General features: G+C 37.1%; 1 protein-coding gene across 1 annotated transcript; it reads right to left on the bottom strand.

The window, feature by feature from the left end:
* Nucleotides 1-1,647: 1,647 nt before the first annotated feature.
* pgrmc2 (progesterone receptor membrane component 2) lies at nucleotides 1,648-14,870 on the bottom strand. Its single transcript, XM_073826895.1, has 3 exons — nucleotides 14,511-14,870; nucleotides 11,243-11,398; nucleotides 1,648-3,637 (listed from the first exon to the last, which is right to left on the bottom strand). Exons 1-3 carry the CDS (start codon nucleotides 14,860-14,862, stop codon nucleotides 3,540-3,542), a joined length of 606 nt encoding a protein of 201 aa, XP_073682996.1. The 5' UTR covers nucleotides 14,863-14,870; the 3' UTR covers nucleotides 1,648-3,539.
* Nucleotides 14,871-16,748: the final 1,878 nt, after the last annotated feature.

The following is a 16,748-nucleotide window of genomic DNA, read 5'->3' as shown; positions in this document are numbered from 1 at the left end:
AGACGAAGAACTGTAGATCGCAGAGCTAGTGCAAGATGAGCATTTGTGGTTAAAAAGTATCTCATTTTTCATTTTTTAAGAAAATGGTGATCTGGTTTCACTAGATAAGACCCTTATTCCTCGGCTGTGATCGTGTAGAGGCCTTTGAATTTGCAATTTTGACCTTCAACCCATTGGCCACCATTGAAGTCCATTATATGGAGAAACATCTTGGATGACATGGGTGTGAGTAAATTATCAGGAAACTTTCATCAGTGAACGCCAAGCAACAACACCGCCGGCTTTTGTCGCCGCCAGTTCTTTGAAGTCGGCTTGGTGTGTCCCCGTCTTTAAGAAACAATATAACAATGATAAATAACCTTGAGTAAATTGCTTTCAGTTCTAACAAGATCGTGAGACATTTCACACAGCTATAAAATGATTGAAAACATATTTAAGTCTGAAAGTCCATAAAAAAATATCTGGACAAACTACAGCTACTACTCTATCTACATTTTTGCATATGCACTCTCAGTAATTGTATAACTGGAACATGACAAATACCTCAACCAACCACAAATGTCCTCCCTTATTCCTTCACCACATCATTCACGCAAGCTAAATGCTTTACTATGGAAGTGCAAACTCTTTTAACTAGTCTAAAACTCCCAATAAACAGCGGTAGAATGATAGATCCATGATGTTTTTGAACACGAAGATTTTTTTATTGTTCTTAAAGAAGTCTCTTCTGCTCACCAAGCCTGCATTTATTTGATCCAAAGTACAGCAAAAACAGTACGTTTTAAAATATTTGTACTATATTATAAAACGTAATTATTCCCGAGATTACAAAGCTGATTTTTTAGCATCACTACTCCAGTCAAATGATCCTTCAGAAATCATTCTAATATTCTGAATTGCTGTTAAAAAACATTAATGATGTTGAAAACAGCTAGAGTAGACATTTTTCAGGTTTCTTTGACAAGTAGAAAGGTTAGAAGAACAGCATTTATCTAAAATAGAAATCTTTTGTAACATTATACATGTCTTTATCATCACTTTTGATCAATTTAAAAAATCCTTGCTAAATAAAAGTATTAATTTCTATCATTTGTATAATACTCATTGGGTTTTTGAATGGTATAGTGTATAATGTTACAAAAGCTTTTTAGTTTAGATAAACGTTGATCTTTGGATCTCTTTTCATCACAGAATTCTGAAAAAATACTCAACTGTTTTAAACATTGAAATCAGCATATTAGAATGTTTCTGAAGGATCATGTGACACTGAAGACTGGAGTAATGATGCTTAAAATGTAGCTTTGATCACAGGAATAAATTACATTTTTAAATATATTCAAACAGAAAAGTTATTTTAAATAATAAAAATATTTCAAAATTGTACTGTTTTGGCCATACTTTGAATAAAATAAACGCAGTCTTGGTGAGCAGAAGAGACTTCTTTAAAAAACACTAAAAATCTTTTGACTGGTAGTGTACATTTAGTAAACAAATCAGCCTAGCGGTTTCTCGCCATATTTTACATTTCAGTGGTTAGCCTCAGCTGCCACTTTCATAGTCGTTTTATTTATAATAATGCTGTTGGTGACAAACAAAGCCTATTTTTGCACTTAAGATGACACAGAGGGGCAGAAAGGATAACAGCAGTTATTAACCAAATGTATTTATTTCTGCAACAACACGTTCTCGTCCTCCTCGCGCCCCCCGAACGCACACGCACACACATCCTTGCAAACTCCATTTAAATACATGACGTGAGAGCCAGCATTACCTCACTGTTTGCTGCACATGCTTTAATAAAATGATACACATATTTACAGAATCCACAATTTTCGAATTTCGCCTCATCCCCCTCCCCTCAGCAAAAACAGAAAAGTTCTTCCAAACTCATAGTTCCCCTCTCCAGAAAACAAAAAAACAAAATATAACACTTAAGGGTGGATTTGAAAATTACCCACAATTAAAAATAAACTCAGCAGAGAAAACAACAAAAAATAAAAGAGGGGAAAAAGAGATGGAAACAGAGAAAGAGCAATGGATCTTTTGGCCAGTACAACACAGCAGTGCGTGGAGTTTAATAACAGCGCAGATATGGCAGTAACACTGAAATAGCTCATAAAGTCTATGTACAAGGTCACGATAATGGCGGTCGAGCCTCTCTTGTCGGATCCGCTCACAGACGCAAACGCGCCTTGTCGTACGAACTGTGAGGAAATGGAGGGGAAGGATGCCTTGGCTTTTGAAAATAACCCCTAAGAGTATATAATGTGGAAAGGGCAGAGCAGAACATGTTTTATCTTTGCGTTTTCTCCCTCTAGTTTTCATTCCTGTATCTTTCTACATCTCTGGACTATTCTGTAGTAAATTAAATGGAAATAAGGCACAATAACTACGCTGACTGTTTCGTTAACAGGGGAAGGGAGAGTTCTGTTGACCAATGAGCAGACAAGCCGATCCAATTAAACTACCGTACTGATCTTCCCTTTGCATCCCAACCAGCCGTTCAGATTTATACAGTTCAAATAAAACAACAGTTTTATGGCGAGAATGCTAACGGATACCCTCCCACCCACAAACATTTCCCATCCTGAATGTTTTACAATCACATTGTGACAAAAATCGCTACACGCTAGTGGTGCACACAATACAAAAATTGCTAAGAGCACCCGCCCACCCCAGACCCTCCCAACCTTTGGATTTGATTGGCTGACGGCAGACAATCTGGCTTTTGGATTGGTTACCATATCCATTCGACATTTACTTTGATTTAAAACGACAACGCTCTCACAGTCGACGAATAAGCATGAGATTTAAATGCTTGAGAAGTGTTTGAGACATGTGTTGTGGTACAATAATTACACGCACAACAACAACAACAAAAAACAACGAACTGAAATGGAAACGAAAATAATTAAAAGAGACCCCAGTCGCGGTTCTGAACCTGTTGTGTACCGAAATCCAGGCATCTGCCCCGCTCTATGTACGCGACCCTTTGAGGTCACGAACGGTGAAGTCCCCAAAGAAAATTAAGTGAAGAAAAATGTATGTGTATTCAGTGTTTCCTCCTTCCTACTTCACATCTCTTCACATTGTCAGTCCAAGTCTGAACACGCAAATGTGCAGGATGCTATAAAAGCCTCAGGTGCGTTTCACTTCCCATCGGACTGTAGGGTAAATGACAGAGAGTTTAGACTGTATGACTGAATTTAGGGAGTAGTGTTTGATGACATTTATGGTGTAAATTGAGTGTTTAGTTGGGACATGAAGATTGGGGTGTGAGGAGCTGGATTAAGGAGAAGTATCAAGAACAGACAAGAAGAGTACAGGAAACTCTGACAGGCTATTGGTCTGTTTTGGAAGAAGAACAGTCAGAACAGCAGGGGGCTTTTAGACAGATGCGTTTATCTCTGTGGTGGAGCAGTCGTGGGGACACGGTACGATCGAGGGCAGATTCTGAGGGGTTTTCTTGCTGGGGTTTAACTATTCTGGATGGTGGCCTTCTCAGTCCTGGGCTTCAGCTGCTGTGATGTTTCAGCAGATCATTCGTGTTTTTGATGATCCTTCATGTCCTCTTCATCTGTGTACTCAGACGGCTCGTCTCCCGGCTTCAACAAACGGCCAACGTAGTCATATTTCTCTGGAGGAGGAGGAACAAAATGAAAAGTATTAGTAAAATGTTATTTCTCGTTCATGCACATTGTGTGTTTATTTATCTTGTGCACAGACTTTTGGAAGGACTCTTATTTGGACTTTGAACTTTGGTAGTAACAACCAGGGAGAAGTCAGTATGGACCCGTTCTCCTCTGTTGGCTGTAAAACATAATCTGGCTGCAAAATCTTTCCCCATCAGTGATGTTAATTAAACTAAAACTATTACAAATTATGTATTTGAAATAAAGCTTAAATTAAAAAAAAAAAACATTACAATGTAGCTTTGGGAACTAAAATAAGTTAGTTGAAGTACTAATCTTACCTAAACCTAATAAAAATTGGCACATATTAGGCTTTGTAGATACACAACAAAAAATCCACTGTGAAATTAACTCTCCTGGGAGTACATATGAGACCACACTCAAAAGTGTTAAAATCAGAATGTTAAATTAACACTGAAGCAGAGTTAAAGTTAATAAGGTAATTAAGTGATTAACTAAGCAATGACTGACCATTATTGAAGACACCTGATGTTAAGGAGCAGAATCACCAAAGGAGAAAATCACTATTTTTATGTCACCATTATAGCGGTCAGCATTTGCGTTAGTTGGGCTCTTGATCCTTAAATGTTTAAAGTTAGATTTTGTTTGGCTGTTATAACTAAGTTACAACAGACAGACATGCGAAGAGGGGGAAAAATGATCATGTGGCGTTGGTTATGTTTTTCTAAAATGATCATTTGACCTGAGTCACTGAGCTCATTTAGAGCCTTAACTTTTATTTCTTGTTTTTTTTTTTCTTGGTTGGTTTTAACAGCTCTGTGATTCTAAAGTATTCACTAATTAAAATAATTTCTTAAAAGTTGTTGGGATAATTAAAAAAATACTTTTTTGAGGCACACTCAGATATCAAGACTCAGTGTATGAAATGGTGACAAAAAGCATATTCAGAAAAAGGATTTTGATTGGTGGCACCAAGAAAACACCGCAACATGCTTTTACGATTGTCACCATTGTTGAGATTCACAGGTTGATTCTTGATGTTGGTGTCTAAATGAATTGACACATTTTTAAGCTTTTTTTTTATATAATCAAACAACTTTTAATAAATACCTCAGGTTGTATTGGAAATGTTATTAAGAATCACAAGGCTGCTATAATCAACACTAAAGATCCAACTCAAGAGATCAGGCTCTGAATGAGTGTCAGATAGACAGTTTTCCCCTATCTTTACTTGTCTGTCTGTTATAATCGGAGTTATATCAGCCAAGCAAAACATGTCTTTAAAAATGTAAGGGTCAAGAGCCCAACTAAAGCCAACGCTGACCTCTATAATGGTGTCATAAAAATTGTGATTTTCGTCTTTGGTGATTCTGCTTATTAACATCAGGTGTCTTCAATAATGGTCAGTCATCACTTAATTAATCACTTAATTACCTCATTAACTTTAACTCTGCTTCAGTGTTAATTTAACATGTGTATTCCCAGGAGAGTTAATTTCACACGGGATTTTTTGCTGTGTACTGAAAAATGAAATTCCAGGACTTTCAAGGACTTTAAGCACTACTTCATTTTCAAGGACTTTAATCAGATCTCACTTATTGAACAATGTCTTCCATTTCATATTCTAAAAGAGAAATAGATAAATAAAAATAGACTAATAAAAAAAAATAAAGTGAAGCAAATGCAAAAGGATTTCTACTAAAGTATTATAAAGTTACTACACTTTTATTATGGTAAAACCATGGTTAATTTTCTTAAAGGATTTTTGTATATTTTTTTCTGTTTTGTTTTTATAACTATTCTGCTTGAATGGTTTGATGTTTTCTACTGTTTAAGGAAAACAAATCTGAAAAGATTTGTGAAATACGCTCCAAAATACTGATCTGAAACAAATGTTTTGCAAACCCGCACCAAAGTCCACACACACACACTTGATGTTCTGATCTGAAGCAAAAGATTTGCGAAACCGCTTTTAAGTTCCAATCTAATGATTTACAATCCACACTCTGAAGTACCGATCTGGGGTGCGTTTCCCAAAAGCATTGTTAGCCAACTATGCACGTTAGTTCTGCTGAACTCTATTGGTAACAACCGAACTTACGACCATAGTTGGTTTTGTAAACATATCCCTGAATAATGATTTGCGAACCATCATTTTAGATCAAGACTTGGAGATCGCAAATCTTCTGATTTAGATCAGGACTTTAAATCATTTGAATGAATTATTTAATAAGTCAAAAACATTACTCCAAAGTAATGAAAACATTACTCCAATAAAATGATTTGTATTACGCGATTTGAAGTCCTGATCTGAATCAAATGATCGTAATACACAACCAGATTGGAGAAATGGTTCAACTGATTCAGACTTTCAAAAGGCTCTGCTTCACCCATCACTACGTGCTTTTTAAAATTGTTATAATTGATGTTGAAATTTGAAAATGATGGGGTTTTTTTTAAATATTTGAAATGGTTTTTGCTAGTGTCTGCTTGAAAAAAATATCAAAGTCACAAGTTTGAATCAATCAGAGCAGTTCTAGAGTAAATGACTCACTCAATTGATTTGGTTCATCTGTCCCTTTTTCTCGCATCTTCAGCCATGTTTACAAATTATTACATTCTGCGGCTTCTACTTTTCTTAGTGATATTTAATGGCAACTTATCAGGAAGTGGCGATTTTGTTTTCTTTGACTCATGCTTTTTTGTAGGGCTGCACGATATTGGGAAAATATGCGATACTGGTGTTCAATATTGCGATAACGATATTTCTTGCAATATTACATTTCCCTAGAGAAATGCTTTAATAATTATTATTGTTATTATTATTATCTTTTTTTTTTTTTTTAAATAATTTATATATGTAATGATAAGAGGTCGACTGATGTATTGGTTTTGCCGATTAATCGGCACCGATAGTTGATTGGCGGAACTATCAGTTTTTCCGGGTTGCGTTTTTTGCTGAAGCAGCTCACGCTCAGCTGTCATAGAGGTTAAGTCCGACACCAATGCTTAATGTCAGGATTCTTACCATATATTTGCATTGGTTTATATCCAGCTGGCCATATTGTTAGCCAGCAAAGTTGCAGATTTAAAGATGTGACGTGAGAAAGCAAACTGTGTTCATTCAGCCGACAGAAATCCTGCTGCACCACAGCGCACCATTCATAGTTTTACATTACATCATATCTGTCCCAAATCTTTGTTTATGTTCATAAAGACTTGACCCTGGACTGGAAGATTGAGCATTGTGCATTTAAGCGAAACGTTTGTATTTTTTTGCTCTAATAAAGTCTGTATGCTTCATATAGAGCTATAATTTATGTTTTAGCCTTTTCTTCATACCGCTGAAGCATGGTAGTTACGCACTTTATTTCACAATGCCAATTTTCCTTGTTTTTAATAACTGATCAACAAAAAATATATATTTAAAATTAACATAAAAATTATACAAAACAAAATTCGTTTAAGAAGGGATTTTTCACAAATAAAAACGTATGAAGTGGTCAAAAAATTGTGTCTGACCCTCTCCAATTCTCCCGGCTTATTGCCGTCCAATTCATACCACGTCCTTTATGACATTTACAAATTACACAAACTTCTTTCGTGATTAACATATTGAACTGAAACAAAACACAAGCAAATAATATTTAAACAATGTAAAACAGAAAAAAAAAATCTTAAATGGCTACAAGAATATATATAGCTCTTTCTCTTTTCGTTAGATCTGTTGTTTAAACTAATCTTTGCCGCTTTTTTGATCTTTCTTTAAGTAAACATTTGCCCGTTTGGTGATTAAATAAACAGTTTTAGACTTCCCCTTGAACTACACGCGACACGTCCTGTGTGTGTGTGTGTGTGTGTGTGAGATATCTGCGAGTTGTCTGCGCAACGTAGGCTGCACTTTTGTCCAGTTTCATTAAGGGTGGGTGAAAAATGGTTTCTCCGACGCATCGCAATCCTCTCTTCAATGAGCTTGTGTTTTCCCTGCATTTGGCACGTGCACGCTAGAGACGCGGCGGGCTTCATTGCACAGAATTTGCACTATGAGACAAGTGCGCATTGCTTGACAGTGTGTGTTTCCACCCGCAGTGTTTTACTTTAGATATGCCTTCATTTCTGCCGTTTGTAATGCAGTATATTAGATGCACAAAACTCGCGCACTGACAGACTTTTTTACTTGCGCTTTGTGTTTGTTCGTCCGAAAAAGCTCGATTGTGGATGCGGTTAAATGCACTTGCATTTTCGAATACTTTTATACGAAACTGATGTACAGTACACACAGTCAGTTATGTTTTCAGAGCAGGACAAAACTGATATATCGAAATATTTGTGCATTCATTGAAGCCTGTTAAAGCAGCCACTGTCTATGTCACTGTTTTAAAAAGTAGCCTGCTTATATAATAAAAAAATAAAGTAAATTTTGCACAAAATAAATTTGATATAAAATGTGATTAAATTGAATCTTAATTTTAAGATGGCAGTACTGACATACAGAGATTCCAAATATAAACAAAAAGCATAGAAACTGCAATTTTACATATTGTTAAAATATAAAGATTCCCACTCCTTTACAATGAGCCCATTTGTAACATCAACTAAGATTGATGAAAGCTGTAGAATAGAAGTGTTGTTAGAAAGTGTTAATTTCAACATTTACTGATATATTGTTACATTTTGAAGTTTATTTTGTTAACATTAATGAACTATGAAATAACTTTAATGATCAATATATAATTAATATTAATATTTTTATTAATTTACAAAGTATGGTTTAGTACTTTTTTAAAAAATAGTAGAGCACTATTTTAGTTGCCTTTCAGTATCCATTTTCAAAAACTATCGGTTAATTAATCGGTATCGGCCACTGTGGTCCAACCTAGCTATCGGAATCGGTAAAAACCAATATTGGTCGACCTCTAGTAATGATCATGCTAAAATAAACAGGTAATAGATATTCTTCTGTCATCCAAATTAAATCTAATTCAGGCTAAAAAAAACTATATCAAGGAAGTTGCAAAAATTGACTTTAAATCACTATGAATTACTTAAAATCAGTGACAGGAAGACGGCTAATATCTCAAATCTTCATTAAAGGTAACAAAGATTAAGTTTAAATGTTTATGTAATGTTGGAGAGAACGGCGAACGCATCAGCTCACAGCAGTCTGTGCAGTAGTTAGGTGAACAAAAGTTTTGTAAAGAAATGAAACTACGTCGCACCACAACAATTTCTCGCACTCGCACAAATGCTCCCAAATATAATTTGAGGTTGAGCAGATTAAATTTTGGGAGCATAAACGGTCGCAATTTTGATCCCTGTATATTTCAGACGTAAAGTTCAGCGCTGCTGTCATTTTCTCCCTTCATACTCCTGCCGTATTTATTTTTCATTCTCTGCTCTGAGCCACCAGGTTCACCTGTTCGCCCGTTCTAGCCAATAGCATCATAGAACCTACTAGGGAGGCGGGTATAAAAAGAGTAAGCGCCCAGCTGTTTGGTCAAATGTGGACAACCTATGCATGCAACGCACAAATGTTTGGCACATAATTAAATGTCAATTATCGCAACTCTCTGCGATATTGATATCGCGTATACTAATATCGCGATAGCGATAATTCTTCTATATATCTTGCAGCCCTACTTTTTTTCAAATTTATGCAATATTCCAATTTTGCGCACAAGTTAAATTCACAACTTTGGGTGGAAAACAAGCTACTGAGGCAATTCCTTCAGCAAAAGGAAATGGCCTTTACAGTTGCCGAAAATATAACTTCTGGGTTATATTTTAACAAATAAGCAAGCCCACCCTAGGTGACAGAATGTAATGCAAAAGTAACGTAATGCATTACTTTTCATAAAAAGTAACTAAGTAATGCAACTTAGTTACTTTTTAATGGAGTAATACATTATTGCATTACTTTTAAAAGTAAAACTTTTGCCAATACTGATTTTAACAATTTTATAATAGATTTTTAACAAATTATTTTAGGGATGAATGAATCATGAATTGCTACCTCTGGTAGAAAGCAAACAAGCAGTGTGAAAGTTTTGTGCTTTATCACAAAATATTACAATTTATATTATTTGTCAAGCAGCATTAATCTGTTATATTGCATGACTGATTTTCCCCACAGGCGGCGACAGGGAAGTCAAGCCTCATATTACACAGCAACACAAACAGACATGAGACTGTGCTACACTCAATCAATCAATCTAGATCAGTCAAGTAACCTCATTGAATACTGCTAGAGAACAAGAGTCTCACTCCCCAACACACACACACACACACACACACACACACGCACACACGCACACACGCACACACGCACACACGCACACACGCACACGCACACGCACACACGCACACACGCACACACGCACACACGCACACGCACACGCACACGCACACAAGCACATTAGGGGACCTCATTTGGAACTAATCAAGAATCATTTGTGTGATTTATAAGTTGCATTTGATTTTGAGTGCAGCTATTGAAGACAAGGCAATAAAAAGTCTTTTTTTTTTTTTTTTACTTTATTTCATGGTACCAAATACCCAGTCTTTTTATTTTATCACATTTAGTTGAGACTGTCTGACATACTTCCGATGAATAATGATGCAGGAAACACTGATATATTGCAATACGTTTTTTATAGCTCTCTGATCTACAAGAGTGAACAGGACAATTAAAGATTACCATCACTTATCATCTGGAGATTTTGCCCAGTATCCCATTCCTGCATCAGCTGTGATTACAGTAAATGTAGAGATCAGCCCTAACCAGCACAACAGGAACAACATGCTAAGCACGTGGACCAGGATGAGTGACAACTAACTAGCTACCTACCTAACATGCATAACTTTACTACACCCAATTGCCCTAAAGGCCATTTTTCTGACATGGTTAGATTTTTTTGTAAATTACACTGCCAGTGCTGATTTGCTGTTCAAGAAACATTTATTATTATTATTTTTACTACTATTACTATTATCAACATTTAAAACAGTTGAGAACATTTTTTCTTGAATGAATATAAATATCCAAAGATCAGCATTTATCTTAAATATAAAGCTTTTGTAACATTATAGAGTCTAGAAATGATAGAAATTAACAATTTTATTTAGCAAGGATGCTTTGAATTGATCAAAAGTGCTGATAAAGACATTTATAATGTTACAAAAGATTTCTCTTTCAGATAAATGCTGTTCTCCTAAAATTTCTATTCAAAGAAACCTATAAAAGGTCTATAATAATAAATAATATTATCAGATTATTAGAATGATTTCTGAAGAAGAATGTGATTGGAGTATTGAGGCTAAAATTCTGCTTTGAAATCACATGAATAAGTTACATTTAAAATACATTAATATAGAAAATAATTATTTTAAATAGTAAAAATATTTCAAAATATTACTGTTTTTGCTATACTTTGGATCAAATAAATGCAGGTTTTATTGATTAGAAGAAGTCTCTTCTGCTCACTATGAAAACATTATTAAACAACATTACAAATCTTACTTTTCAAAAACTTTCGACTGGTAGTGCATACGTATCCATTCTGATTTCACATTGGAATTCTTCTGCTTACCCATGAACTGCATCTCCCATTCTCGAACACTTTCCATCTGTACAGCGTTCAGGTCTGAAAGATCATCGTACTCGTCTCGTAACGCATCCTTCTCCAGGCAGAATGTAGCCAAACCCCGAGAAGCATCACGTCCCGCAAAGATCCCGTAGGGGCCCTCTGGAACAACAGACATAGTGTGAGCATAAAGGTCAGCAAGACAAATTCAGGAACTTCTGCACGTTATAGATACAAGAAATAGAAATGAAAATGCAGTGTCTGATCTGATATTAATTTGTAAAATTAAATCAACAATGCATTAAATAAAAGATATAAATAACTTTAATATAGTAAACTTTAATAAACTAAGCTAAATAGTAACTGTTTCCGGATGTTTTAGTGAAAATGATTAAAAATGCTAGCAACTTTTTTCAAAAAACACTGACTGGGAAAGAGTTAAAATTTAAAAAAAGTTAAATTAGAATGGGGGAAAAAAAAAAACTTAATTATTGTACTGTCTGAAGTTAAACAATTAAGGTAAAAGTACGTAAAGTGTTTAAAATAACTGTAATTACGTAACTAATCGGAATAGACAACAATTAAGTATGCCTATTACTATTATTTTTATTCCTACTAAGCACTAGTATTACTATTATTATTAATAATAACAATCATAATAGTTTATTATTATTATCATTATTATTATTATTATTTTATGCAACAAGTCTGAAAAGAACCCAGCTGAAATGCAATCAAAACAAAACTATGAACCTGCAAAAAGAAAACAGTTGTGGAGTCAGTTGGTCAGACAAACCCAGACAAGCTGAAACCAAAGTGGAGTGCCATCTCAAAAACAACCAAACAGCTGAGATGAACAGAGCTGCTCTGGCAAACCAGAGGAATGCAGGTAAACAAACAGGTACTCCAAAACCGCCGTGAGAGACTCTGTGAACAACACACTGCACCGATTAAGGAAATGAATGTGAGGTGCCATAACCACATAACCATAACCATACCACACCAACAAGAATCAATTCCAGCTGTGCACAAACCGCTCAGGCCACACCTTTCCAACCAAACCTGAAACCTGACAGATGAGCACAACAGACCAATGAACTTTAGTCACCTAATCAAGACAAACAAACAAATTGATATGATCAAATGAGACAAGAGGACAGCCACGTCTCTGATATTTGCAGCATTAGGAGCTTTACTTCATAACCTCTTGAACAGGAACTAGAATCCATGAATCATAAATAACACTACTGCCAAAAACCTCTCAGATCAGGCCTGATGATGACTAGGCTGCTCTGGCATGTGTAGTTTCTTCTGTTCTCTTTCTGGACAGAGAGACTGAGCTTTAGTCATTGTTTATTCAGAACAGAAGGGGCAATCAGAAGGCCATATTTTGATACTGCTTTTTTTGGTTCATCATCTGATCTCCATGTGCAAAATCCAGTTAACACAAACACACACACAAACACACACACAAACACACACACACACACACACACACACTCTCTTTTTTCAACAGTTGAGCAATAACTGTCTTAGAAGTACCATGCAGGTCCAGCCAAACATTGACCAAAAAGAACAAGCTGCCCTATGGTCTAGTGATAAGACACCACGTCTGCCAACAAAGTACAAACCTCAGCTGAAGTCCCACTCATTGGGTTATAAATGAATGCAACAACAGGTAAATAAAACTCATATTGTGTCTGGGTGAAAAGCTGCAAGATGCCACATAGGTGTCTAAACGAATGACGAACTGGTCAGAGTCTGGCCTACTGCTGACTCCACACCTTGAACATGCCGCGCTTCCCCATAAACGCCACAGATGGTCAGACAACACATCTCATATACAAATATAGCCGAGGGAGATGTGAGGCCCAATCAGAGGCTCTAGTTTGGACTGTGAATCAAAACTTAATAAACGCAACCAAAGGCTGTGACGATCTTGGTAGTTTCTCGGTTTCACTTCTGACCCGGGTCTCCAAATATAGACTTCAGACAGACAAAGGACTCTCTGCTTTGAGAGCAAATATTTCTGTGTAACAAACAGCTACTTTGGACAGCCTGTAAACCACTCCTAAAATACAGGGGAGGGAGGAAGGAATGAAGCCCAGTGCTTGATTTCTTAACCAAGGCCACTGCTAAACTTAGCTGACCTAATACTCATCATAGCAAATCAAGCTGTTCGATTTATGTGTTTAAAATAAGCATATTGATTATTGCGTGGTACGGCTCTACCTGTGCAGTGCATACCTGATGGGTGTGCCAACACATGGTTCTCACCCTGTAAGTCCACGTTACACATGGCTCTCAATCAAAAATGCACTCACATGACAGGTTGAAGCCTGGGAAAGTGTTCACCAAGGCAAAATAGAGTGGCAGAAAGGTGACCACAGTTATGAATAAGACAAAAAGGGCATGTCAAGGTGTTGACTAACTCAGACCACCATGTGCATCACCCTGACTAGTGTTTACCAGTATTAGCTTTCCTCTGGCCAGAGTATTGACAAGTATAAGCTGGTTACCACACAAACTATTCTCCTATAGCAAACTGTTTCTTAAAACTAACTAGTAGGTCTAGCTGATTTAAATTATGCATAATTTATTACTACTACTACTAACTACAGAAAGTACATGTGTAACAAGTACAACAAAAAGTGTTAACAGTAATCTAATTGTATGCTTCACTACTTCACTAGTAGCTACTCATCGTCATTAGACATTAGTACTTTATTATGAATTAGTAACTATACAATTAGTCACTAGTACTTATTCAATAGATGCTAGTCAGGAAGTATCGTGTTGTGACATAACTATTCCATTATTAGTAACGTTAGTTAGAAATTGCTATGATAAAATGAGACAAATCCGTGGCAAACATTTCCATCAGACTAGTATGCATTCCAATTGTTGATGGTACTTCCAGTTTTAGGAAAAGGAAAAACAAAAACAAAAACAAAAAAAGAAACATGGTTACTTTAAGATGTCCTTGTTACAGTGTACCGGTAGTTACACAAATAAGCAACGTTACTGTGTTGCTATAGTGTTATGGTTTGTGGTTAGTTGCTTGTAGTTATGCATAATGTACTGCTAGTGCTATAGTAACGTGTGACATTAAAACTGTAATAACAGTTACTTGTTTATTAGTCACTAGTAACTATCCAGCACGTATTCCAGCTTCAGTCGACTTTGCTGACTGGATACTAGTAGCTTCTCCAGTGCTGAAGTTAAAAAACCCCGCTGAATGTGGGTGTGAGCCAGAGCCGTGCGCTCTCCTTACCGCGTCCGTAAAACTTTTTGCCGCTGGTCACGTCGAAGACCTTGGTATTGACTGCCATGAGGATGCGCGGGTTCTGCACGCCGTCGTACTCGCGCAGCTGCTGCAGGGTGAAGTCGCGTCTCCTCATCTTGGGCAGCGGCGAGGCCTCGCTGCCCTGGCCCGCGTCCGCGCCCGCCCTCCTCCACCACCGTGAGTAAACCACATAACACGCGGCCAGCAGGACCACTAGAACGCTGAGATCGAGCAGCATGCCGCTTATACCGAGACCGGCCCCCGGATCCAACTCCTCCGTCGTCCCCTGCCCGCCGCTAGTGTCCGCCGCTGCACTCCTACCGTCCCCATCGTCCGCCATACTGCAACGATAGCGCCTTCCCACCGCGCGCACCCGCCCGCCCAGCTGGCACTCAGCAGCGCGTCTGATTGGCTGCCTGTCACCGGAAAACCGCGTTGCCTCCTGGGATTTGTAGTTTTCTGTCAGAGTGGCGCCTACAAGACCGCCGAGCGCATGCGAGCAAACAAAGGCTTGAGATAATGAAAAGGCGCTAATTGTTATGATTATATTTATCAGTAGCTAACCGCGCTGAAAACCTGAAGTATGCAGAAAATCTGCTTTTTAATTAACCTGCAACTCAAAAGTGTGTTTTATATAGTCAAACCAAAATTTATTTAGACACCTTCAACATTTCTCACATTATCACAGTTTATTTTCTATAGCTGAGAAAATAATACATTATGAAAAGAACTGTGTCAGAAGAAAATTCATCTTGATAAACACAAACGAGTTACAGTCAAACCAAAATTTATTCAGACACCTTCAAAATTTCTCTATTATCAGTTTATTCTCACGAGTTTAGGAAGTGGTACTAAAATATGACAAGAACTCAAGAGTTAAACTGCGACAGAAAAAAATCATCTTGATAATGTCAGATAACATTTGATAGAACGGTATGTAACAAAACATGGTCAGGTCAAGGTATCAAATTAAAATTTTGGTCTGTACTGGTTGTCCATTGTATAAATAATGTTGGGGTATAATATGTCACAGTTTACTTTATTTTGCTATCCTCGCTTACATAAATGAACTATAGTGTCCTGCACCCACTAGTGCAGGACAAAAATATAAAAAATTATATCTGGTGTCTGAATAATTTTTGGTTTGACTGTATGCACACATTAAAACATGAATGTGTATTAAACACAAAACTGATTATTATATTACTGATAAATATTATATGGCTTAACTAACTTAAACCTATAATTTTGGGGGCAACCCTGGCCTAATGGTTAGAGAGTCGGACTTGTAACCCAAAGGTTCGAGTCTCAGGTCCGGCAGGGATTGTCGGTGGGGGGAGTGAATAACCAGCACTCTCTCCACCCTCAATACCACGAATGAGGTGAGTCCATTGAGCAAGGCACCGTACCCCAATTGCTCCCCGCCCACTGCTCCGGGTGTGTGTTCACAGTGTGTGTGTGTGTGTGTGTGTTCACTACTGTGTGTGTTGAAGGATTACAAATTTAAGAATCTATTCATGATATGCTGAACCTAGACTCTTACATAGCATCACAGGAAAACCTAAAGTGAAGTACATTGAATTTAGCTTCTAGAGGTACAGATGATGACATTCGAAGAAGATCAAATCGGGCAGCCCCGGTGTCTGAGACATTAACCTTTTTGTTCTCAAGGTACAACTATTCCTTTGTCTCTATGATAATGTGAAGGTATGGGCAATACTGTAGCACATATGCCCTTGAATGTGAAGGTTTGGGCAATACTGTCAGACTGATTGAATTAGCACATATGCCTTTGTCTCTATGATAATGTGAAGGTATGGGCAATATTGTCAGACTGATTGGATTAGCACCTATGCCTTTGAATGACACTGTTATGATAATGAGATCAGGGCTGAGACTCCGGTAACGGGCTGATTCCTGTACTGCATTTGCATGCTTTGTTTAGATTGACTCCACCTCTATGTATCCCTCCCCCTTGGAAATGTATATAAACTATAATGTATCTGACTTAGTCAGACGACTTTTTGATGACTGCAGCGACGAACAGCTCGTATCTCAATAAAGAGAAACTTCTGCTTCACGATATCCAAACGTCTCCTGGTCTCTAAGAAAAAGTTCACAACAGTGTGCACTTGGATGGGTTAAATGCAGAGCACAAATTCCTAGTTTGGGTCACCATACTTGGCCTCACTTCACCTCCTTAATTCTACAAAGATAACACTATCC

The sequence above is a fragment of the Garra rufa genome, chromosome 21 (genome assembly GCF_049309525.1).
Source record: "Garra rufa chromosome 21, GarRuf1.0, whole genome shotgun sequence".
Taxonomy (NCBI): Eukaryota; Metazoa; Chordata; class Actinopteri; order Cypriniformes; family Cyprinidae; genus Garra; species Garra rufa.
The sequence above is the reverse complement of the archived record's forward strand: the minus strand, read 5'-3'. Positions and strand labels throughout refer to the sequence as shown.